At 42.7% G+C, this 25,431-nt stretch overlaps 2 protein-coding genes across 6 annotated transcripts in view; one reads left to right on the top strand and one right to left on the bottom strand.

The window, feature by feature from the left end:
• The window catches only part of syne2b (spectrin repeat containing, nuclear envelope 2b), a 152,132-nt gene extending 146,899 nt beyond the window's left edge, over window positions 1-5,233 (top strand). Inside the window, exons 127-131 of the mRNA XM_065003352.1 lie at window positions 1,507-1,635; window positions 1,901-2,107; window positions 2,293-2,367; window positions 2,621-2,670; window positions 2,910-5,233. Coding sequence (XP_064859424.1) covers window positions 1,507-1,635; window positions 1,901-2,107; window positions 2,293-2,367; window positions 2,621-2,670; window positions 2,910-3,120 — 672 coding nt within the window. The 3' untranslated portion in view covers window positions 3,121-5,233. The remainder of the gene's footprint in view (window positions 1-1,506; window positions 1,636-1,900; window positions 2,108-2,292; window positions 2,368-2,620; window positions 2,671-2,909) is intronic.
• The window catches only part of LOC115146152 (estrogen receptor beta-like), a 34,332-nt gene continuing 13,291 nt past the window's right edge, over window positions 4,391-25,431 (bottom strand). Inside the window, exons 1-10 of one of the 5 annotated variants that reach the window (XM_029688037.2) lie at window positions 21,330-21,437; window positions 16,468-16,985; window positions 16,082-16,278; window positions 12,158-12,274; window positions 11,682-12,005; window positions 10,597-10,735; window positions 7,211-7,344; window positions 6,029-6,212; window positions 5,609-5,844; window positions 4,391-5,520 (exon numbers count right to left, since the gene is read on the bottom strand). In XM_029688037.2, the coding sequence (XP_029543897.2) occupies window positions 5,465-5,520; window positions 5,609-5,844; window positions 6,029-6,212; window positions 7,211-7,344; window positions 10,597-10,735; window positions 11,682-12,005; window positions 12,158-12,274; window positions 16,082-16,278; window positions 16,468-16,901 (1,821 nt within the window). In that variant the 5' untranslated portion in view covers window positions 16,902-16,985; window positions 21,330-21,437 and the 3' untranslated portion in view covers window positions 4,391-5,464. Of the gene's footprint in view, window positions 5,521-5,608; window positions 5,845-6,028; window positions 6,238-7,210; window positions 7,345-10,596; window positions 10,736-11,681; window positions 12,006-12,157; window positions 12,275-16,081; window positions 16,279-16,467; window positions 16,986-21,329; window positions 21,438-25,431 lie in introns of those variants that run through there. The other 4 variants (XM_029688038.2, XM_029688035.2, XM_029688036.2 and 1 more) reach the window with 4 other exon arrangements.

Raw genomic sequence — 25,431 nt, 5'->3', positions numbered from 1 at the left:
AGTTGTTGTATCATTTCAAATCCAAAGTGCTGGAGTACAGAGAGCCAAAACAACAAAACATTTGTCACTGTCCCAATACCTTTGGAGCTCACTGTTTAAAAAAAATATATATATTTAACAGGTAGGCAAGTTGAGAACAAGTTCTCATTTACAATTACGACCTGGCCAAAATAAAGCAAAGCAGTTCGACACATACAACAACACAGAGTTACACATGGAGTAAAACAAACATACAGTCAATGATACAGTAGAAAAATAAGTCTATATACAATGTGAGCAAATGAGGTGAGATATAAAAAAAAAGGCCCAGGTGGCGAAGTAAATACAATATAGCAAGTAAAACACAGGAATGGTAGATTTGCAGTGGACGAATGTGCAAGGTAGAAATATAAATAATGGGGTGCAAAGGAGCAAAAATAAATAAATACAGTATGGGGAGAGGTAGTTGTTTGGGCTAAATTATAGATGGGCTATGTACAGGTGCAGTAATCAGTGAGCTGCTCTGACAGCTGGTGCTTAAAGCTACTGAGGGAGATAAGTGTTTCCAGTTTCAGAGATTTTTGAGGTTCGTTCCAGTCATTGGCAGCAGAGAACTGGAAGGAGAGGCGGCCAAAGGAAGAATTGGTTTTGTGGGTGACCAGAGAAATATACCTACTGTAGTAGTCATAATTGATCACTATTAAATTAAATATCTCGATTTGCAGCGAACTTTAAAACAATTCACTGTGAGGATCAAACTTGATCATAATAAACACTTATTTTTTGTTATTGTTAAATTTACCCCTTTTTCTCCCCAATTTCGTGGTATCCAATTGTTAGTAGCTACTATCTTGTCTCATCGCTACAACTCCCGTACGGGCTCGGGAGAGACGAAGGTTGAAAGTCATGCGTCCTCCGATACACAACCCAACCAAGCCGCACTGCTTCTTAACACAGCGCCATCCAACCCAGAAGCCAGCCGCACCAATGTGTCGGAGGAAACACCGTGCACCTGGCAACCTTGGTTAGCGTGCACTGCGCCTGGCCCACCACAGGAGTTGCTGGTGCGCGATGAGACAAGGATATCCTTACCGGCCAAACCCTCCCTAACCCGGACGACGTTAGGCCAATTGTGCGTCGTCCCACGGAGCTCCTGGTCGCGGCCGGTTACGACAGAGCTTGGGCACGAACCCAGAGTCTCTGGTGGCATAGCTGGCGCTGCAGTACAGCGCCCTTAACCACTGCGCTACACGGGAGGCCTTAATAAACACATTTATAGCTCAAAACGGGTGTCTAAAACAGTTTATTTGGCCGTTCTGGCAATCATTTCTGGGACACACCAGGGCTTTTGGCACCACTAGTCAGAGCTCGTGACTTAACATTCCAGACCAAACATGGCACTACATCCAATGGCTCATGTCAAACGGAGCACACTATGTAGGGAATTGGATGTAATTTAAGACACACCTAAAAAAAACAATGGATAAGACTAACCTTGTCCTATTGACCTCTGACCTATCTGTTTAGGAGTTCCATGAGACGCTGCACTCCATGTTGCTGTGGCTGGCCAGGTCTGAGAGCACACACTACGCCGTCAACATACATGACCAGTTTGCACAGCACTCTGTCCTGCTGGAGCACAGAGACACACTCATGGTGAGGAAGGGAGAACAAGCTTCCATAGAAACATTTAGCATCAAATAACAGAGCATCGTGGACAATATTTCCTAATATATAGTATAGCTGCTAGCATGGCATAGAAAGCTGGCCTACTTTTATGTGCACAGAGCAATTTGAAATAGAATAAGCTTGATTATAAGATAGAGCTGACCTATAAGTTGTAATAGTTACTGTAGTTGTCCTACAGTATGAGCGTGCTGACTGAGGCCTGGTCTCTCTTGTGCCCCCTGCTCTGTTGCAGGCCCTGGAAGAAGAGTTGCATGGGCGCCAGCGGCAGGTCTCCTCCCTTCAGGAGATCTCCTCCCAGCTCCTCCTGGAGGCCACGGCCGAGGACAGCGTCGAGGCAAAGGAGAAGGTCCATGTTATCGGCAACAAGCTCCGACTCCTACTGCGCCAGGTGGCCAATGACCTGCACATCCTGCAAGGAAGGCTGGTACGTCAACATTGGGTAATTTACCTATGCAATACCAGGACCCCATCATTCATTTTTTTTGTGAATAGGGTTTATGTGCTGTGGTACAGTCATTGACAGTATTATTATTATTATTATTGTTGGTAGTGTCAACAGGTTTGGTGTGTCTGTCTCTCTGACTGATGATGTGAATGTTTGTGTACTGTCTGTGTGTGTCACAGGAATCGTGTCCAACCAGCTCTGAGATGGATAGTGTTGCTCCGGGATCGCTCAGCTCTCAACTCCAGCTGCAGAAGGTACACCTTCATTCACGCATGTAGTCTGGTGCTCTAATGCAGAGTATATGCAAATAGTGGCTGACTGCTACTGGTTGTTCACTGTTGGGTTCAATCAAGCCTCCAACGCTATTTACAGTGAACATTCTGTAATAACCATAGATTAAAATACATTTAGCATGTTTTGGCATGTTTACTATGAGTCTATTTGAAATGCTATGCTGCATTGACTGGAATGTGATCGAACGGCATGGTATGATGTGTATGTGTATAGGAGAAAGCTGGAATGAGAGCTGCAGGACTCCAAGACGCAGGCTGCAGAAAGTACGTGCTAATCTAAACGCCTGATCGCTCACAACTTTCACACCTTTTACACCCTTTTCATTTAACATGTAGGAACAAAATACCTGAGTGATAAGAACAGGGCTTGGGTTTGACTACTGCTGTAAATATGTTACAGAGAAAGATTATGCCAGTGTCCGGGACTGTCCTCAGACAACTTTTTTTAATCCGTTTGACTCTAATGTCCATAGCTGTACTAATGCCTTTCTCTCCATCGCCAGGGAGGAGAAGGGGGACTCTTCCTCAGCTCGGCCATTCTTCTACAGGGTACTGCGTGCTGCCTTCCCCCTTCACCTGCTCTTCCTGCTGCTGCTGGTGCTGGCTTGCCTGGTGCCTCTGTCTGAAGAGGACTACAGCTGTGCCCTGTCCAACAACTTTGCCCGCTCCTTCTACCCCATGCTGCGCTACACCAACGGCCCCCCGCCCACATGAGACAGCAACAACACCCCCTCCCCTAACACTCACCCCCTGCCCCCGTCTTTTAAAGTCCCCATTCACCACTGTCGGAAACGGCCCCGAAAAACAGAGACTGGAGCCAAGCGTTCTGTTTCTCCACTCCAAATGTTTTTTTTTAAAGTTGTCTAAAGTAAAATTGAATTTAGGTATTTATGTATACATATTTATATTTAATATATGTTGAGCGCTCATGAAGTTATGTGGCTCTGAAAATAAGAAAATAAGCCATATCATTGGTTTGAAGTAAACACTTTTATATGTAGTGAAGATGATTATTATCCCCATCGAGTTGTTTTCCACATACAAAAAAATATTTTTAAGTTATTTTGATAGCTTTGTTTTTATCATTGCAGATACTGTATACTCATAATAATGGCAAAGTGCAGTTGCTACCAAAGGATCAGAGTACTGAGGATATTGATCATTACTGTTTCTACCATTTTACTTAGGACAACCAATTGTGGGTAGCACATTTTTGTACATATCGACTGAAAACGATTTTGTTTTTGTCTATTTGATTTAGAATCATGTACACTGTGATATGTCATTTTCACTGAATTATGGTAGCGAATCAACTGCAAACATGCCTTGCTGTAGTCAGTGCTTTAGAAAATGTTTTTGTTTAAAAATATTTTATTTACACTAGTGTACCTATGATTTTGTGTGTATGAGTGCATTTGTACATAATGGCAAACTACTGACAAAGCAATGGTAAATTATTGACAATGCGTGTGTGCATATGTGAGTGAGTAACCCTATCTCCCACAGAGGCCTTGTGTGATTGTGGGACACCCTGGGCTGATGGGGGGACATAGAGTGCGGCTTACAAACCGTTTTAGCACCGGAGAACTAAATCAAAAATGTTTGAATGTACCCCTCTGGAAGCTGCTCTGTTACACTTTTCTTTCCTGCGGTTGAATATTGTGAGTAAAATCTGATGCTGTCATAGCTGTAGAATACCGTAAATACACTACAGTATATGAATATATAGGTGACATGAACCTGGACCAGTCAGTGAGCGATTAATGTTGCGGTGTACATGCAGAATCAAAGAGTACGTATAGACTCGAAGGTTTCCTGTCCGTATGCTTTGGCTTTCTTCACAAAGAAGGCTTACTCATGTGTAAAAAAATTACAGTCAAGCTGGAGCTGATCAGAGTTAATTTACCTAGTTCCATTATTAGTGTACATAGTCAAGTCACTTTGTACTCCTCTGTAGTACAATGAAACAAAGAAAACAATGGTGTACAGTTGAATACATTTTTTAATGCTTATTTATGGATGATGAATAGCTTGAATTCATTTTTACTTGACAATAAACATTGTTTGCCATAATCTGTGCTTATGTCAATAGAACTACATTCACGTTTTACAGTTGCTTTTAAGATGTTTGGTTGCAATTCCATTGGGGCTAAAATGCCTCAATATGACAAGCTCTGTATGTAGGTTTTCTATCAATACAAACATGACTTTGACATTGAACATCAGAAACAGCAGAAGCACCAAATCATTACAGGAGGGACAGGGTATGATCAGGATGCATAAGTACAACAGGTGTGTGAGTTTCTAGCAGTTGCTGGTTTTTCGTTTGGCTTCTGATCGCTTCACACAAACTTGAATGGAGACTAGCAGTCATCTTAAATCAAAGGCCACAAAAGTCATCTGGTTAAAATGTAGGTTTTTACAATGAGTACATCATAACACTCCCCTCCACACATCCAGCATGAAAAGTTACAGTTACTGTACTGTAATAGCAGTGTGCCCTGGTGGTATGAGGCAAAGAACAGCCACAATCTGAAATGTCAAATGCACATCTCATTGCTATAGTCCTGTTTGATAAATCATGTTCACTTCATGCACCATTTTCCAAGTAAGCCAGTTACAGTAGGATGGTATGAATTGTTTCGGCAGACACTGATAAAGGTGAAAAAGTTTAGAAATATATCAAAAGGAGACACATTTTGACTGGTAGAGGTTAAAAGATGTACTCATTACTAGCTACATTACCAACTGCATTAATACAAGGAAATTACACCAAAAATACAGTCAATTCACTGTTACAAATCATATTTTTTCCATAGACCAAAAACATCCGAAAAGGATACAACTGTAATATTTACCTCACAATGACACATTCTGCAGTCTATAAGAGATTTTACTCTCAGTCAGCCTATTGGGAATGGTGTACACTGTCCCAGAGTGTGGACTTTGGTCAGATCCACACTTATCCTATTGTGCCAGTCTGGCCTCTCCTTCAGTCCATTTACAGTCTCAGGCAGTCTCCATCCATGTCCCACGCTGTATCCTGTCACTGTCCCTCTTACTGAGGTACACATCTCCCCTCTCTCGGCTGGCCAGCACCCTGGCTGGATGTACCTGGAGAACATATTGGATTATGATTCATGGAGTATTGGTGAACATACATTCTACGTCTTCAGTGGCTAACCCAACTTCGTTAACTTACTAATGCTCTCGAGTGTTTGGCTCTCCTCTGGGTTTTGGAATGTTAGCAGGAGCTGAGTGTCTACAGCAGGAGCTGGTGCTGCTGGGGGCTCTGTGGGGTCATTGTTAGAGGGGTCATGAGTTGCGGACATGCGGCTGCTGTGGGTTGTGTTGGCGTCCAGCATTTCCAAGAGCAGGTCATAGAGCAGCACGACATTCTTCTTCTTCATGCTAGAGAGGTGCTGCATGCCTTTGTTACTAAGGAGACGTGGAGAGAAGAAGCATGGGAATGTCGTTTTGATAAACATCCCAAAAAAAGTGTCGCTGACTGAGATTACAATGGACAGATCTGCAGGTGTGCTGTTATGTCACTGACTGAACAGACACTGACACAGTAGACTCTTGTTGCTGCTAGTGAGACATTGCTGTAGCTGTAGTCTACCTGACGTGGCGAATGTGTGAGAGTAGCATGAGGAGGTGGGCCAGGCGGGATGACTGCTGCTGGAATGACAGGCCTCGTTTGGAGATGGCCCACACCAGGGCATCCGTCACCGAGTCCAGCAGACGCAGCAGCTTCCCCCTGCTCTCCAGATCTTCTGCCCTCTCCGGAGAGGTAGAGCAGATGTCTACAGGTGGACACAAACATAGACCCTATGTAACTATTAATTTATGAAGCAGAATCACTGGCAAACATACACCTGTCACACTTACTTTAACACCATAAAACAAAAAATCCTACTATCACTTAACATATAATTCATTTGTATTTGAAACACTAGATGGCACTGGTGGGGAGAAAATGCTTCAGCCTACAAACATCTCCTTCATAAATCAGACATTCCAAACAAGAATAGACATTAAAATGTAGGCCTGAGGAATTGAGACATATCTTACTTCTGTCCAACAAAGCAATTCTGCAATCCTATGCTCTGAGTTTCTAAACTAGATTTCTGTTGCACAATTTTTATTTTTCCAGCGTTTTTGGAAAAGAATCAACAGAGTCTGGCAGTGATGGGAGCCAGTGTATGTGGTGGCCGAGCTCTGACCCCAGTGAGGACAGACAGAGGAGTCAGTCACCCCACTGAAACCTGGAGTGAACATTGATAGGGATAGGACACCTTGATCCCTGGTAGAGGAAAACAACTTGTGCTTTTCCATTGAGACTTACCCCCACACTAGTTGGCCGCCAGTGTTTAATGTTAATGTGAGCTATAGTGTTATTGTGTTTTCATCAGGAGTGTGACAATAAAAAAAATACTTGTGGTGAGCAGAATTAATTACATCTGCATCATTCAAGACTGTTGCTGTGTGAGGTTAACATTCACAGTTAGCCATTGTTATAAAAATGCAAGCTGAAAGGTACCCATGGCCTTGCCATGGCTCCAAGTTAGAGCAGGTCCATGAGACATGGGTGTCCCGGCCCGTGTAGATGGAAACAGAAAAGTCGGAGTCTTTTGGGTAAAACACTGGTGTAGATCCTCAATGGAAATATGGCAAATGTGCCCAATTACAAAAGTAGCTCCTAAAGGTGCTTTCACCTCCAGGTCTCTGACTGGGGACAAACACACACTCAAAACACACACAACCTCTCATACAGTACAGAAGTACTAATTATTTGACTTACTGGAGTTGAGGAGGATCATGGCTTTCAGACAGACGTACTCCTCCCTCTGAAGGTTCAGCTCCCTGAACCTAGAGGTGGCTGCCAGCAGCATGTCAAATATCTCCATAATGCCCTCCACACAGTTTCCCTCTTCCCTACAAACACACAGAGGGAAAGATATGTATTATACATACAGTATAGTTCATTCGGAAAGTATTCAGACCCTTTGACAGTTTCCATATTTTGTTAAGTTACAGCCTTTTTCTAAAATCAATTAAATGTTTTTTTCCCCCTCAATCTACTCACAATACTCCATAATGGCAAAGTGAAAACAGGTTTTAGATATTTTTGCCAATTTTTTTTTTTTAAACACTAAAAAACAAATACCTTATTTTCACAAGTATTCAGACCTTTTGCTATGATACTCAACTTGTGGTAAATTCAATTGATTGGACATGATTTGGAAAGGCACACACCCATCTATATAAGGTCCCACAGTTGACAGTGCATGTCAGAGCAAAAACCGAGCCATGAGGTCGAAGGAATTGTCCGTAGAGCTCCAGGACAGGATTGTGTTGAGGCACAGATCTGGGGAAGGATACCAACACATTTCTGCTGCATTGAAGGTCCCCAAGAACATTCATTCTTAAATGGAAGAAGTTTGGAACCACCAAGACTCTTCCTAGAGTTGCCCACCCGGCCAAACTGAGTAATCGGGTGAGAAGGGCCTTGGTCAGAGAGGTGACCAAGAATCTGATGGTCACTCTGACAGAGCATCTCTGTGGAAATGGGAGAACCTTCCAGAAGGACAACCATCTCTGCAGCACTCCACCAATCAGGCCTTATGGTAGAGGAGCCAGACGAAAGCAACTTCTCAGTAAAAAGGCATATAACAGCCCACTTCGAGTTTGCCAAAAGGAACCTAAAGTACTCTCTGACCATGTGAAACAAGATTCTCTGGTCTGATTAAACCATGATTGAACTCTTTGGCCTGAATGCCAAGCGTCACGTCTGGAGGAAACCTGGCACCATCCCTACGGTGAAGCATGGTGGTGGCAGCATCATGCTGTGGGAATGGCCAGCAGCATACCACCCTGCATACCACTTCTGACTTGCTTCTGAAGCTAAGCAGGGTTGGTCCTGGTCAGTCCCTGGATGGGAGACCAGATGCTGCTGGAAGTGGTGTTGGAGGGCCAGTAGGAGGCACTCTTTCCTCTGGTCTAAAAGATATCCCAATGCCCCAGGGCAGTGATTGGGGACACTGGCCGGATGGGATGTTAAAACGTGTGTCCTGACTCTCTGGGTCATTAAAGATCCCATGGCACTTATCGTAAGAGTAGGGGTGTTAACCCCGGTGTGCTGGCTAAATTCCCAATCTGGCCATCAAACCATCACGGTCACCTAATAATCCCCAGTTTACAATTGGCTCATTCATCCCTCTCCCCTGTAACTATTCCCCAGGTAGTTGCTGCAAATGAGAATGTGTTCTCAGTCAACTTACCTGGTAAAATAACAGATAAATAAAAATGTAAAGAAATGTTTTTCATCAGCAGGGACTGTGAGATTAGTCAGGATTTAGGGAAAGATGAACGGAGCAAAGGACAGAGAGATCCTGCTCGGGACCTCTGCCTGGGGCGAAGGTTCACCTTCCAACAGAACAACGACCCTAAGCACACAGCCAAGACAATGCAGGAGTGGCTTCAGGACAAGTCTCTGAATGTCCTTGAGTGGCCCGGACTTGAACACGATCAAACATCTCTGGAGAGACATGAAAATAGCTGTGCAGCGACGCTCCCAATCCAACCTGACAGAGCTTGAGAGGATTTGCAGAGAAGAATGGGAGAAACTCCCCAAATACATGTGCTAAGCTTGTTGCGTCATACCCAAGAAGACTCGAGGCTGTAATCGCTGCCAAAGGTGCTTCAACAAAGTAAAGGGTCTGAATACTTATGTAAATAATTTCATTTTTATTTATTTTTATTTTATACATACAATAACCTGTTTTTTCCTTTGTCATTAGATTGATGAGGGGGGAAAAACAATCAATTTTAGAATAAGGCTGTAACGTAAAAAAATGTGGAAAAAGTCAAAGGGTCTATATACTTTCCGAAGGCACTGCACATTATTCATATTGTAAAACAGTAGGTACCCACATACTGTAATAAAAACTCTTAGTAATGGAGTGCTACAAATGAATTAAATTCATGTTGAGAGATTTGTTGAGGGGTGTGAGAAAATTAAAGTCCAATCAAAACGCTGACCCATTTGTCTACATAATGTGTTTTTCATGGCAGCCTCAAGAGACAGTGCCAAAGCCACACAATGACCAGAGGACTGAACAATAAGTCCCATGTTATGGGAACACACCAAGGTTAGCTAAGCCTATAGTGATAGTCGCCGTGGTAGTGTAAAAGGGGAAACACTACTCAACCACAACAAAACACACACTCACATACACTGCTGTAAGGCTTCAGACACAAACTCAAAGATAGGAAAATAAATATAGGAGCACATCTGCACACATCTGTATTCAAAAGACAAGTTAATAGCACACACACTCACATATAGACAAGTAGTACAAGCACTCACACATCCAGGATCTTAGTCTCAAGGGTGAGATCATTCTCAAGGCCAATAAATCCTCTAACCTTCTGGCCTGATCAGATTTACCCAAAACCAGAAATACAGCTAAATAACCAACATTCAATGTTTTAACAAACCCCAATGCTAAAGTTTTTTAGGCTACAACACACATGTATAATTCTGACAAACAAAGTGGGATGTGTGATTTAGAGACACAAACCTTTTGTTTACTGACAATTCAAAAAAGGTGCTTTGCCAGCAAATTAAGATTTTGATATGGCCTAAATTCAAAGTCAAAACAAAACACAACATTTTAACTTAAGAACCTCAAAATACTAATCAATCTGGAATTTGAAAATATTCTGTCCAATCGTTTGAAGCAAACACTGATATTATTGCATTTTCATATAGCTCATAGATTTATGAGAGGTCAACCTCAGCAATTTATAGGGAGAACACACTGTAACACGATCATTCTTATCAGTACCCACGCACACACAGAGTGAATAATGCTGGCCCCAGAGGGTACTGAGAATGTGAGTGTTCTTTTCCAGGCGTATTGGTGAAAGCTAATGAGCAACCCCAGGCCTGCCTTTCCAACACAACCCCACCATATTAAAACACATGCTTTTAACTGGACACATAGTAAAAAACGATTATTTTGCAGTTTGGTCTTTTCTAGATAAAAAAGGATGCACTTAATACTGACCAAGATATGACAGGAAATGCAGTATGTCAAATGTCTTTACTTAAATATGTGATATTTAATCTTATACCGGTATACTGTATTTTGAAGCTTAGTAGTAAAACATAAGCAATTGTACCTGTTGAGCTTTAGGTCTGGTGAGAATATGAGTTTCCCAGGGTGGTCGACAGACCTCCACATCAGACCCAGCATCAGCACCTCCAGCCAGCAACACTCCAACAGGTGCACCTGGTCCGTCAGACTTAGCTCTACAAAGCCTGTAGTACACAAATGTGCATGCTCGCGTGCATACACACACACACACACACAGACACACACACACACACACACACGAAAAGAATGTGTGGGAAATGAGTGTTCATTGTAGCTATTGTATAGCTTTACTAGGACTGAGTCTGGGAACCAGAGAACATAAAGAGAACTAAAAGACCCCTAACTTTAGAGGGACTAATTAAAGGACAGATTAAATGCATGGTTGAGCCCTCACACTAGAGACACCCTACGCTCCCAGCAGTCTGTTGGTACAAGTACTGAAGGATGGACATTGGAACAAAGCCAAATACTGAGACACCTTGCATGCTGATTGTGGATTAAACAAAAATCCACAATGCATATCTAGTCTGTGGAGTTCTTGTTCTTCTTTATAGCAGACAATACAAGCTAATTGTCACATCTCCTTCTTTCACCAAACCCCCTAAACCCCATCTCAGACTAGAGTGTGTGTGTGAACTCAGTCCCATCTCCTCTGAGAGGGCACCTGCTGGGCTCACCTCTAAAACCCTGAGTGAGGAAGGAACAATGCTCACCAGCAGGATAGAGAAGAGAGGAGTAGTAACCCCTTCATAGCCTGTGTGATATCCTGTCCAACAGGACTACACAGCTGTGTGCCTGGCTGCAGTACTGTATGTGGCATAAAGAGAAGGCTAAGGGCCAACTACTACAGTAATGGACACAGTTAAAGGGTAGGGTGCGAAGGGTTTACAGCCAGACAGCTAGTCTTTCTTTGTTTGGAGATATACCTCCTATCTCACATATAGACCTGGGACACCAACTCAGCCTTGCACATATGTTGCAGACAGACAGAGAAAGACAGACACAGACACACAGGCAGAGACAGACAGACAGACAGACAGACAGACAGACAGACAGACAGACAGACACACACACAGGCAGGCAGGCACACACACCCTCCAGGTGTCTCACCAGGGATCTTCTTGGCCCAGCTGATCATGAGGACCAACTCCTTGTCGGCCAGGTTGGTAAGTGACATCATCATGCTGGCCTCAGTGAAGGGCTTCTTCAGGTCCTCCATCAGGTAGATCTCTGGCGGCTCCGCTTCCATGATGCAGGAGATCAACTGTTCTGGGGTCAATGACGAGTGGTGCACCTCCAGCTGGGGGTGGGAGCCCCCCTCCAGACGCATCTGGGCCCTGGTCCCTACCCCCACCAGCCCGCCTGACGCCCCCCGCCCCTGAGGTACACGCCGGTGCCTCGCCCCCCGGTAACTGCAGCGCTCTCGCCTCACACCTGGACAACAACACAGACAAGCAACAGAGGTTTCACTCCTGAAGGTACTGTACCTCTACAAGCTTACAGTATCTGTTGCCAAATGTTCTATTGACTACATAAGGTTAGGTTTCAAAACACAACTAGACTAGATAAGGAAGATGGCTGCCTACCACACTTCATCATGCCCACTTCATAACACTTGCGTAGGCGGCAGGCCTGGCAGCTTTTACGGCGGTTCTTGTCGATAGTGCACTGGTTAGTTGCTGGACAAATGTAATCATTGTGGCCTAGATGAGATAGATGGAGACAGTCGGAGAAATTACATGGCTGCACTATTCATCATATCTGATCAACCTACAATCAACCTTATTCAGCGTTCACCCCTAGGATTTCTTTCAGCAGCGATGGCCAAGTTAGCTTGGGGGGGGGGGGGGGGGGGCGAGGCCAATGGCACTGAGGCCCTCCTATTGGCCGCAGAGACAAAATGTTTCTGTTTTAAAGCTAGTTTCTTGCAATTCTAAACATTTTACCATGATTTATGCTGTGTTCTTATGCTATCTGAGTGACTAATACATAACAAAATCAATGGGGGCCCCATGCCATGACATTTAGGGAATTTTAGATTCTCCCTGACTATCTAGGTTTTATTTTGGTGATTGTTAGTTCTCAAATATGATCTTATTTTAAAAATATATACAGTACCAGTCAAAAGTTTGGACACACCTACTCATTCAAGGGTTTTTCTTTATTTTTACTATTCTCTACATTGTAAAATAATATTGAAGACATCAAAACTATTAAATAGCACATGAAATGGATTCATTTAGTAACCCCCCAAAAATGTTAAACTACTCAAAATATATTTTTCAAAGTAGCCACCCTTTTCCTTGATGACAGCTTTGCACACTCTTGGCATTCTCTCAACCAGCTTTACCAACAGTGTTGAAGGAGTTCCCACATATGCTCAGCATTTGTTAGCTTCTTTTCCGTCACTACGCAGTCGAACTCATCGCAAACCATCTCAATTGGGTTGAAGTCGGTCGATTGTGGGGGCCAGGTCATCTGATGCAGCTCTCCATCACTCTCCTTCTTGGTCAAGTAGCCCTTACACAGCCTGGAGATGTGTTGGGTCATTGTCCTGTTGAAAAACAAATGATAGTCCCACTAAGCCCAAACCAGATGGGATGGCGTATCACTGCAGCATGCTGTGGTAGCCATGCTGGTTAAGTGCGCCTTGAATTCTAAATAAATCACAGACAGTGTCGCCAGCAAAGCACACCCACACCATCACACCTCCTCCTCTATGCTTCACGGTGGGAACCACACATGCAGGGATCATCCGTTCACCTACTCTGCGTCTCACAAAGACACGGCGGTTGGAACCAGAAATCTCAACTTTGGACTCATCAGATTAAAAGGACAGATTTCCACCAGTCTAATGTCCATTACTCGTGTTTCTTGGCCCAAGCAAGTCTCTTCTTATTGGTGTCCTTTTGTAGTGGTTTCTTTGCAGCAATTCGACCATGAAGGCCTGATTCACGCAGTCTCCTTCGAACAGTTGATGTTGAGATGTGTCTGTTGCATTTATTTGGGCTGCAATTTCTGAGGGCGAGGTAAATCTGGGACTTCCTTTCCCGTGGAGGTCCTCATGAGAGCCAGGTTCCATCATAGCCCTTGATGGTTTTTGAGACTGCATATGGAAACTTTCAAAGTTGTTGAAATTTTCCAGATTGACTGACCTTCATGTCTTAAAGCAGCGGTCGCCAACCCTTTTTTGCACCATGGACCGGTCTCATATAGATAATATTTTTGACACAACCAGAATATCGATTAGGCCTATAAGTTTAGTATAGCCGCTTTTTCATAACATTTTAGTTTAAATAGGTCTAATGTGATGATATTATAAAAACAAAGCTTATATTTTTCTCTAACGACCATATAATAAAAACATTGCAACTCACCATGTCACTGAATCAGTGGGAGCCCTGAGCTTGTTTCCAGGCAACAAGACGGTCCCGTTTAAGGTTGATGGGAGATGCTATTTGGCCCTACACAGAGAGTACACAGCGGCAGAATACCTGACCACTGTGACTGACCCAAAATTAAGGAAAGCTTTGACTATGTACAGACTCAGTGAGCATAGCCTTGCTATTGAGAAAGGCCGCCGTAGGCAGACATGGCTCTCAAGAGAAGACAGGCTATGTGCTCACTGCCCACAAAATGAGGTGGAAACTGAACTGCACTTCCTAACCTCCTGCCCAATGTATGACCATATTAGAGAGACATATTTCCCCCAGATTACACAGATCCACAAAGAATTCGAAAACAAATCCAATTTTGAAAAACTCCCATATCTTTTGGGTGAAATTCCACAGTGTGCCATCACAGCAGCAATATTTGTGACCTGTTGCCACGAGAAAAGGGCAACCAGTGAAGAACAAACACCATTGTAAATACAACCCATATTTATGCTTATTCATTTTATCTTGTGTCCTTTAACTATTTGTACATTGTATATATATATATAATATGACATTTGTAATGTCTTTACTGTTTTGAAACTTCTGTATGTGTAATGTTTACTGTTAATTTTTGTTGTTTTTCACTTTATATATTCACTTTGTATGTTGTCTACCTCACTTGCTTTGGCAATGTTAACACATGTTTCCCATGCCAATAAAGCCCTTGAATTGAATTGAATTGATACCCGAATGGTGTTCCTTATGTCCAGTCTACTCCGTAACTAAGTTTTTGTTGACGTCATAGCGGAAAACCCTGCTTCGTAGAGATAGGATGTTGGAAATGGAAGCAACGTTTTCAGTGCTTTTGTGGCGATCTCAGGATATTCAGCCTTGATTTTAATCCAGAAGGTCGACAGAAATGAGGTTCTCAAACATACTTTTAAGGCCACCATCATGTGCAACCTCAAGGAGTTGATCTTCCTGCACGGACGATTCACCTCGGACATTCACAAATGGGTCGTGGATCTTTTACTTCACACTTCGTGGGTCTTTGGCGATTGGGAAGTAAAGCTTGAACGCTGTTGACAGCGAAGCTATGTGATCGCGCACCAGCTGGGAGAAAGACGGCTCAGTCTATCCCAAAATCCCCACTAATGTTTGGAACATGTCAAATATGCCCCTGTCCACTCGCCGTCCCCGCAGTTCCAGTTTGGCGAGGCTTTCTTTTTCTTTCGTAAAAAAATAATAATTACAGTCTCGGGTTCTGCTGTCTGCATTATCGACATGGTCGTTGGGCCTTGTATCCCCCCTTACCCCTTCAGAAGAAGCGACGTTTCGTTGTTTATATTTATGTCAGCTAGTTAGTACAAAGTTGCCGGGCAACAGCTCACGCAGACCATGATGAACTCGCGGCGCACGCATTACTGAAGTTCAAAATCTGTAAACTGTTGTGGGCGTGACAGAAATATTAGAGTGGTGAGGAAAGGACCAACAGACTGCACAAAGTTCAATGTACTTACTGCACAAATAGCCTAAAATTGTATATAATTGTTATTTAATTTGACCAATTAAAAAAAATATATATATATATATCCTTTCCGTGCGGCCCAGTCCGCGGCCCCGGTGGTTGGGGACCGCTGTCTGAAAGTAATGATTGACTGTCGTTTCTATTTGCCTATTAGAGCTGTTCTTGCCATAATATTGACTTTGTCTTTTACAAAATAGGGCTATCTTCTGTATACCACCCCTACCTTGTCACAACACAATTGATTGGCACAAACGTATTAAGGAAAGAAATTCCACAAATTAACTTTTACAAGGCACATCTGTGTATTGAAATGCATTCCAAGTGACTACCTCATGAAGCTGGTTGAGAGAATGAACACACCTACTCATTCCAAATTTTTGACTGGTACTGTAGCTCTATTATCTTTGCTACATACTTTATATCTGGTTCGAGTTGTTTTAAGTTTACACTGAAAAGTTTTTTTTAAACCAAATTATATTTATATATCACACATTTTTTGGGAGTGGCAGACCTTACAGGACACTGAGACAGAGGGTGGCCACCATGACCACAGTCCCTAGGGTATACATGGAAACGATCCCACACAGCTCCCCTGGTGGTCATACCTTGGATGCTCCTCTTGAAGAAGGCCTTGCAGCCCTCACAAGACCACACGCCGTAGTGGTAGCCCGAAGCGTAGTCATGACACACGGCACAGAAGTGCATGTCTGCCTTCACCACCACACAGCTGGCTGAGGAGGAGTTCACTTCCTCTCCGTCCTCCAGTCTCTTCCCCAGCAGCTTGGTAGGGTGGAGGAGAGGGCTATGAGAAGGAACGTCAATCAATGTTTAACAAACTCCAAAATAGAAGCCTCAGTTTTGTTAAGAGGCTGTCTCCTATTGTTTACCCATCTGAGATGTTATAGGAGACAAGAAAAGGTCAAATAAGACAGGTGTGTACATTAAAAGATACAAAAGGAGGGTGTGTCAGATGTTGAAGGCTTGTAGCTACCTGCTGGGGCTGAGGCCGTGGGGTTTAGGCTCCACCCAGGGGGTGTGGGGGTTATGCTCACTGTACACCAGGGGCTGGGGGCAGTGCAGGGTCAGCGAGGGCATGTTGTGCTGGCCGTGGCCATGGTTGGGCCAGAAGAGAGAGGGACTGAGGGGTGGACATAGAGAAGGGCTGTCGGAGATAGGTGGTCTGCTGTAGCCGAGCATAGAGGGGTTGTAGAAGGCTAGGGGTCCGTGGCTGTGACTGTAATCATGGCTGTTGTCTGTGTAGGGAGAGGGGATGCAGAATGTGCGGCTCTCCATGCCGCTCGGAGGGCTGTAGAGGGCGGGTAGGAGTCCCGGGGAGCTCCCCCTCTCTTGGACCTTGCTGGAGCCCACATCCTGGAGCTGGAGCAGGGAAGAAATGTCTGTCCCACTTTCAGGAGAACATGCCATGCTGGGGATAATGTTGGGCTGACGTTGTGGCTGCTGCTGTCGTCTATTGCCTTCCTCACCGGGACCAGTCAGTGAGAAGTCCTACTGCAGCATGGAGGGTGGGATGGAGAAAGTGTATGCAGAGTCGCATTCAAATACCACATAGATATTCTCAAGTGCACACAAAGTCACTCAACAAAATAATGTTGTACATACTCAACAAAAACTATATGATCATATCTGTTTATTTGAGGAAAGATCATTGTTTGCATTGCTCAGAGTTAGAACAGTTTCAATTTCCAATCCTGAGTGGTAAATAGTTGTAATATATCTTGCTCACATTGAGCCTGTAAAAGGACAGATGCAACAGGAAATTATTTATTTAATTTGGTCTCAAACCTTGTCTAGACTACCAGTTACTTTTACTGTTGCCACTCGAGTGCACGTGTAGAGACTTCAGAGGAACACTCCTTCTTCTAACAATAGTGTAATTAAGTCAGGATGGAAGAGGGAAACGTGAATACTCAAATCCAAATCACAGAACATGTTGTACAGAAAGAAAAATGTGCACCTACATCAGACTGATAACAAGCCTGATCAGATGAAACACATGAAAAAGAAATAGGTGCAACATTAAGTAACGTGGTATATTAAAATTGTTACAATCTTCCTTGGGAAAAGTGTGCTTTTTTATGTGTATAGGTAGATGTGTTCTGTACATATGGTATGTACTGGACGTGTGGGCCTGTCACGTTCTGACCTTAGTTCTTTTGTTATGTCTTTGTTTTAGTATGGTCATGGCGTGAGTTGGGTGGGTTGTCTATGTTCCTTTTTGGGATTTCTGTGTTTGGCCTGGTATGGTTCTCAATCAGAGGCAGCTGTCAATCGTTGTCCCTGATGGAGAATCATACTTAGGTAGCCTGGTTTCACTTTTGAGTTGTGGGTGATTATTTTCCGTGTCAGTGTTTGTGCCACACGGGACTGTTTCGTTTGTTTCGGTATTTCACGTTGTTATTTTGTAGTTTAGTGTTCATGTAAATAAAGTATCGATATGGACACTTACAACACTGTGCATTGGTCCGATCCTTGCTACTCCTCCTCAGAAGAGGAAGAGGAAAGCCGTTACAGTGCCTTACGTAAGGCTGTACATATAGTGCCTTCAGAAAGTATTCATATCCCTTGACTTCATCCACATTTTGTTGTGTTACAGCCTGAATTCAAAATGGATTAAACAGATTTATTTACACACAATAGCACAGAGACAAAATGAAAACAAGTTTTTCATTTTTTTCCAAATGAATTGAAAATTAAATACAGCATTTAGGTATTTAATTTACATAAGTATTCACACCCAAGTCAATACATATTAGAAATCACCTTTGGCAGTGATTACAGCTGAGTCTTTCTGGGTAAGTCTCTGAAAGCTTTGCACACCTGGTCTGTACAATATGTATCCATTATTCTTCTCAAAATTCTTCAAGCTCTATCAAATTGATCATTGCTAGACAACCATTTTCAATTCCTGCCAAAGCTTTTCAAACTGATTTAAGTCAGAACTGTAACTTCGCCACTCAGGAACATTCGATGTCTTCTTGGTAAGCAATTCCAGTGTACCTTTGGCCTTGTGTTTTAGGTTATTGTCCAGCTGAAAGGTGAAAGGTCATCTCCCAGTGTCTGGTGGAAAGCAGACTAAACTGGATTCCTTTAGGATTTTGCCTGTCCTTCGCTCCATTCTAAGTATTTTTTATCCTGGAAAACTCCCCAGCCCTTAACGATTACAAGCATACCCATAACAAGATGCAGCCACCACGATGCTTGAAAATAGAGTGGTACTCAGTAATGTGTTGTTTCGGATTCGCCCCAAACAACACTTTTAATCAGGACAAAAAGTTAATTGCTTTGCCACATTTTTTTTGCCGTATTAATTTGCAAACAGGATGCATGTTTTGTAATATTTTTATTCTGTACAAGCTTGCTTCATTTCACTCTGTCAATTAGGTTAGCACTGTGGAGTAACTACAATGTTGTTGATCCATCCTTAGTTTTCTCCTATCAAAGCCATTAAACTCTGTAACCATTTTAAAGTCACCATTGGCCTTATGGTGAAATACCTGAGCGGTTTCCTTCCTCCCCGGCAACTGAGTTAGTAAGGACACCTGTATCTTTGCAGTGACTGGGTATATTGACACACCATCCATAGTGTAATGAATAACTTCATGCTCAAAGGGCTATTCAATGTCTGTTTTTTTACCCATCTACCAATGGGTTCATCTTTGTGAGGCATTGGAAAACCTCCATGTTCTTTGTGGTTGAATCGGTGTTTGAAATTCACTGCTCGACTGAGGGATCTTACAGATCGTTGTATGTGTGGGGTGCAGAGTGAGTCCATGTGACTTATCATGTGAATTGTTAAGCAAATGTTTACTCCTGAACTTATTTTGGCTTGCCATAATAAAGGGGTTGAATACTTTGACTCAAGACATTTCAGCTTTTCAATTAAAATTCATTTGTAAACATTTCTAGAAACATAATTCCACTTTGACATTATGGGGTATTGTGTGTAGGCCAAAAATCTAAATTTAATCCATTTTAAATTCAGGCTGTAATACAACATAATGTGGAAGAAGTCCATGCTTGTAAATACTTTCTGAAGGCACTGTAGGTTGTGACAAACAGGCCATCAGCACGTTAATCAGTGTCAGAGTGGATAACACAGGTACCAACTGCACAGCTACCAACAGCACAGGCCGAGGGCTGAGGACAGGCATTGGTTAGGTTTCCATTTCCATTCACACAAAAACAGGCCCACACATGAATTCAGAGTAAAGATGTCCATTCCAGCACATGCCCAGGAAACTCACCCAATCAAAGTATTTCACCTGAAGTTGCTGAGGGCAAGCGGCAGCGTAGCCTAGTGGTTAGAGCGTTGGACTAGTAACCGGAAGGTTGTGAGTTCAAACCCCCGAGCTGACAAGGTACAAATCTGTCGTTCTGCCCCTGAACAGGCACTGTTCCTAGGCCGTCATTGAAAATAAGAATGTGTTCTTAAATAAAGGTAAAATTTAAAAAAAATTTTTTTTTTAGGTCAGTTCCATACTTATAGCTTGATCTAAAACCATCCAATCAAGCCTGGGTGGGATAACTCTTAAACCTCTTAAATGTAAAGGCAAAAACTTAGTATATTTGGAAAGAAGACATCTGGGAGATTGTGAGGAAATTATCAGAAGATAGATAGCAGTTACATAGTTCAGAATACACAAGATCAAACCCACACAAAATAACATTTTTTAGTTTTTTAAAATTTGAAAGTAATCTGTCATTGACAAGCTATAAGTGAATTATTGATGACTAGAGTTGAAAACTGAACAAAATCAGCAAAAAAGGGATTGATTGACTTAACAACTAGAAATGGGCAGATGTTTTAGTAAGTCACGGTACATTTCCAAGTCTCTGAGCCAGGAAGCAATAGTTCGCATTACGGATAAAAGGTTCTAGGCCTTGCTTTGTCCCATCCAGGTCAACTGCATATCCCTGGAAAGCTTATCTCATTGGCTACAAGAGACTGTCAAGGTGCCATAGTAGCCAATCCCGTGTAATGTAAGCAGACATCATATTTTTCATGCGCAAAGATAAATGTTGCTATTAAGTCATACATCATAATTGACAATAGGCTAGATGTGTTCCTACCAACCAAAGGATGAATTTGATACCTCCTATGTAGCTATAGCTCAAACACAGACCAAATCGAAGCTTACCTTGTAAGATGTTTGCTATTTGGTGAAAACGTTGTCTAAAATAAACATTTTGACTCTCGGGCTGGTGATCAATAATGGTTGTTCACAGTCAGATAAATAAGATATCCTCATGATCTGTGGAGTCCCGGCTTTCTGTGTGAATCAACATATTCTGTGTTTATTTCGTTTATGCTTCACAACGTTAACCGGAATATAGGTAGCAGCCGTCTTGAAATTATGTCGTCGGCTCGGCCTCCCTTTATACATTCGTATGCCCATTTTTGGTAGTAAGTCACATAAAATATTTGAAGGCCTAATCAATAGCCAGTCTACTCAGCTTTCCGCAGACATCCTGCTTTTGCAGATATGGGCTACCGTTCTTGTTACAGACTAAATTGAATAAAATAATTCTAATAAGTTCCTCAAATATGGGGACTTTACATTTAATTAACTAAAGCCCATACTACGCTTTTGTATTTCACATCATCACAAACCTCAACATGAGACCAAGCCTGTGGAACTCAACATTCAGATGTAGGGAAAATGTTGTTTATTTCTACTCATCTTAAATAATATATCATAGGGTTTGAATATTAAATCAATATTAAATTAGAAGGTAAGACAAAAATATTCCAACAAATTTCTTCCCCAAAATCTCAAATACATATGTTTTAATTAACATACAGAACGTATAAGAATGGACTGAGTCACTTACGTTTACATGCTGAGGATATGGATACTATTGACAGTCTGAACGGCCCGATGTTTTGTTAAATGCTGGCAAACCAGTGGTGTGGTCTTTGGACAGACAGTCTAGTTGTTGAACCTGCAGCCTGGCAGAGGTCCATGGTAAACCCAGCACTGCATCACATGCCAAAGGTCATGGTGCCAGCTCTGTTAATAAGACTATATACTTGGAAGATGGAATGTTCTTACCAAGAGAGAACACCATGCCAGGCCTGGGATAACTATAGATTTAACTATACTTTGTGGAAAGGAAAAAACTATTGGGGGTGACTAAAACTATTTGAATACATATCCCAAATATAACAACTTTTTTAAACTATTTGAATACAGATCCCAGGAAGTGACTCCTTTTCAGAAACTTTTGGATTGGCTGCCTTCAACTAATGGCAGGGCTGTATCTAGAAATGCATGTTGAAGATAGAAATAGAATTAATAGAGAACACAATCTTCTATACTATTCCAATCTATCTGACAGTCATATTTGTTCAATACATTTCTAGCTGAACATTCTGCAGAAAAAACAAAAAGCAAAAACGACTACATTGGTTCACTAATACAGGACTAGTAAAGGCTCAGGGCCCAGTTGTATAAAACATTGTATGTTAATTCCCCCCTGTTCTTTTCCTTTAAAGTTTCCTTAACTTTAAGTCAGTTGCACCAAACATTTTAAGTCGAATTTCTTCCTTAAATGAAGTGAAAAAGTTAATAGTATAAAAGTTAATAGGTCCCTTAAGTGCTTCATTCAGTATGGATAAAATTATTCCTTTAGGTAAAACACTTAAGGGAACTTCTTGATGCTACCCATCCATGTAGCGGGATAATTGTCATCAACAACCGCTGAATTGTATAGCACCACATTCAAATAATATTACTACAAATATTTAAATTCATGAAATCACAAGTGCAATATTGCAAAACACAGCTTAGCCTTTTGTTAATTCACCTGTCGTCTCAGATTTAGAAAATATGCTTTACAGCGAAAGCAATCCAAGCGTTTGTGTACGTTTATCGATCGCTCGGCAAAACATTATGTACACTTAGCATCAAGTAGCTTGGTCACGAAAATCAGAAAATCAATCAAATTAATAGTTTACCTTTGACGAACTTTGGATGTTTTCACTCACGAGACTCCCACAATAAATGTTCCTTTTGTTCCATAAAGATTATTTTTATATCCAAAATACCTCCGTTTGTTTGGAGCGTTATGTTCAGAAATCCAAAGGAAAGAGCAGTCACGACAATGCAGACGAAAAAATATCCGTAATGTCCACAGAAACATGTCAAACGTTTTTTATAATCAATCCTCAGGTTGTTTTTAAAATACATAATCGATAATACATCAACCGCAACTGTCTTTATCAGTAGGAGAGGGAGAGGCAATGGCTGCCCAAACTCTGTTGCGCGAGCAAAACTCATGCGAACACCTGACGCAATGCTATCTTTCTCGCTAATTTTTCGAAATAAAAGCCTGAAACAATGTCTAAAGACTGTTGGCACCTTGAGGAAGCGATAGGAAAAGGAATCTGGTTGATATCCCTTTAAATGGAGTGAAGGCAGGCTATGAAACATGGAGCTTTCAAAATAGAAGCCACTTCCTGGTTTGATTTTCCTCAGGTTTCGCTTGCAATATCAGTTCTGTTATACTCACAGACAATATTTTGACAGTTTTGGAAACTTTAGAGTGTTTTCTATCCTAATCTGTCAATTATATGCATATTCTAGCATCTGGTCCTGAGAAATAGGCTGTTTACTTTGGAAAAGTTATTTTTCCAAACATAAAAATAGTGCTCCCTAGCTTCAAGAGGTTAAGGGAAACACTTAAGATGTTTTATGCAACCAGGCCAAGTGCACTACTTTTGTGAGAGAGAGAAAAAAATCCCCCCCAAAACATTGCAAACAGCAAGTAGGATGCTTAGCAAAAACAACTTCAAACCTCTGACCGTCTGGAGGTAAGTGTTCTTGTTTCAAACACACTACACCCTTCAAACTTAACTCTGGACCTCAAAGTCAGTTCCACTGCATTTTTCATTGTTTCCCTCTAATCAGGGACTGATTTAGACCTGGGACACCATGTGTGTGCAACTAATTATCAGGTAGAACAGAAAACTAGCAGGCTCTGGACCTCATAGGGAAAGTTGAATACCCCTGCACTATACCATCTTTAAAGGGATAATTTACTCTGAATACCGACTAAGATAATTGACTCTTGACAGCCCCATCCTGTTAAGGGAATTTTTATCAATGATGACTAATTATGTATACATTTCAATCAGGACTGACTAATCAGAATACTATTATGTTACTGTATATGTACTAATCAGAATACTATTATGTTACTGTATATGTATGAATTTTCTTGAATCTTTTTAATCTTAGTACTGAATATAATGTGTGCAAATATAATCAAGAATTAGAACAATGACTGTCTGTACCATGGTAGAAATGAATGAACTTATAGCGTCTCCTGGAGAACCATCTTTTTGTTAAAGCAGAAAAATGCAAATTCAAGCCTTTCCACCATCTCCTTCCTAGGATACATCATCGCTGCTTGTAATGTGAAGATGGATCCCGGAAAGTTGAGAGCAGTGGTGGATTGGCCCCAACCCACGTCCAGAATGCAGCAGCAACGATTACTGGGATTTGCCCATTTCTATCGCCATTTTATCCAGGGTTACAGCACCCTGGCTTCCCCCCTTTCAGCACTCACCTCTCCCAAGATTCAGTTCACATGGTCCCCAGCTGCTGATCGGGCGTTCCTGGACCTAAAGCACCGCTTCAGGTAGCCTAGTGGTTAGAGCGTTAGTGGGCCAGTTACCGAAAGGTTGCTGGATCGAATCCTCAAGCTGACAAGGTAAACATCTGTCGTTCTGCCCCTGAACAAGGCAGTTAACCCACCGTTCCCTGGTAGGCCGTCATTGTAAATAAGAATTTGTTCTTAACTGATTGCTTAGTTAAATAAAAGTTCAATATATATGTTTTTTTAAATCACCACAGCTCCCATATTAATCCATCTGGACCCATCCCGTTAGTTCGTGGTGGAGGTCGATGCTTCGGACATTGGAGTGAGGGCTGTCCTGTCTTCTCCCATTGTCTTAACGCCACGGAGAGGAATTATGATGTGGGAAATCAGGAACTACTTGCTGTGAAGATGGCATTGGAGGAGTGGAGGCACTGGTTAGAGGGGGTGGAACATTCATTCATTGTGTGGACGGACCACAAGAACCTGGAATATCTCCACACCGCCAAGCGTCTCAACTCCAGGCAAGCTCGATGGGCCCTGCTTTTCACTCGGTTCAACTTAACCATCTCCTACTGCCTGGGGTCCAAGAATGTTCAGCCGGATGTGCTTTCACGTCGCTATAGGCCATCTGCTACACCCCCAGAACCCGAGACCCTCCTTCCTACCTCATGTTTGGAGGCTGCACTCATCTGGGGAATAGAGAACTAGGTCCATGAGGCGCAGCATTCCCAGCTGGACCACGGGTGGGGAGGGGGCCCGGCTAACCAGATGCTGCCCACTGCCCGGTTCTGAAATGGGCTCATTCCTCCAGGCTTGCCTGCCACCCTGGCTCCCGACAGAACCTGGCCTTTGTGCGACAACGCTTTTGGTGGTCCAACATGGTTCTCCTTGGTGGTCTCCTTGTTCGTTGCCGCCTGCACTGTCTGTGCTCAGAATAAGACTTGTCAGCAAGCTCCACCTGGTCTCCTTCAACCACTTCCTGTCCCTCACTGTCCCTGGTCATATATATCCCTGCACTCTCCCCATGGACATCCGGTGGACATGGTCTCCGACTGTGGTCCTCAGTTCTCGTCCTGGTTCTAGAAGGCGTTTTGCACACTCATTGAGTTGTCGGCCAGCCTGTCTTCCGGGTTTCACCCCCAGTCTAACGGCCAGTTGGAGCAAGCCAATCAGGACCTGGAGACGACTCTTCGTTGCCTTGTCTTTGTCAACCCCACCAGCTGGAGCCAGTAACTCGTGTAGGTGGAATACGCCCACAACACCCTCCCCTGCTCAGCCACTGGTCTCTTGCCTTTCGTGTGTTCGATGGGTTATCAGCCCTTGCTCTTCC

Source organism: Oncorhynchus nerka, linkage group LG18 (assembly GCF_034236695.1).
Source record: "Oncorhynchus nerka isolate Pitt River linkage group LG18, Oner_Uvic_2.0, whole genome shotgun sequence".
Lineage (NCBI taxonomy): Eukaryota > Metazoa > Chordata > Actinopteri > Salmoniformes > Salmonidae > Oncorhynchus > Oncorhynchus nerka.
The sequence above is the reverse complement of the archived record's forward strand: the minus strand, read 5'-3'. Positions and strand labels throughout refer to the sequence as shown.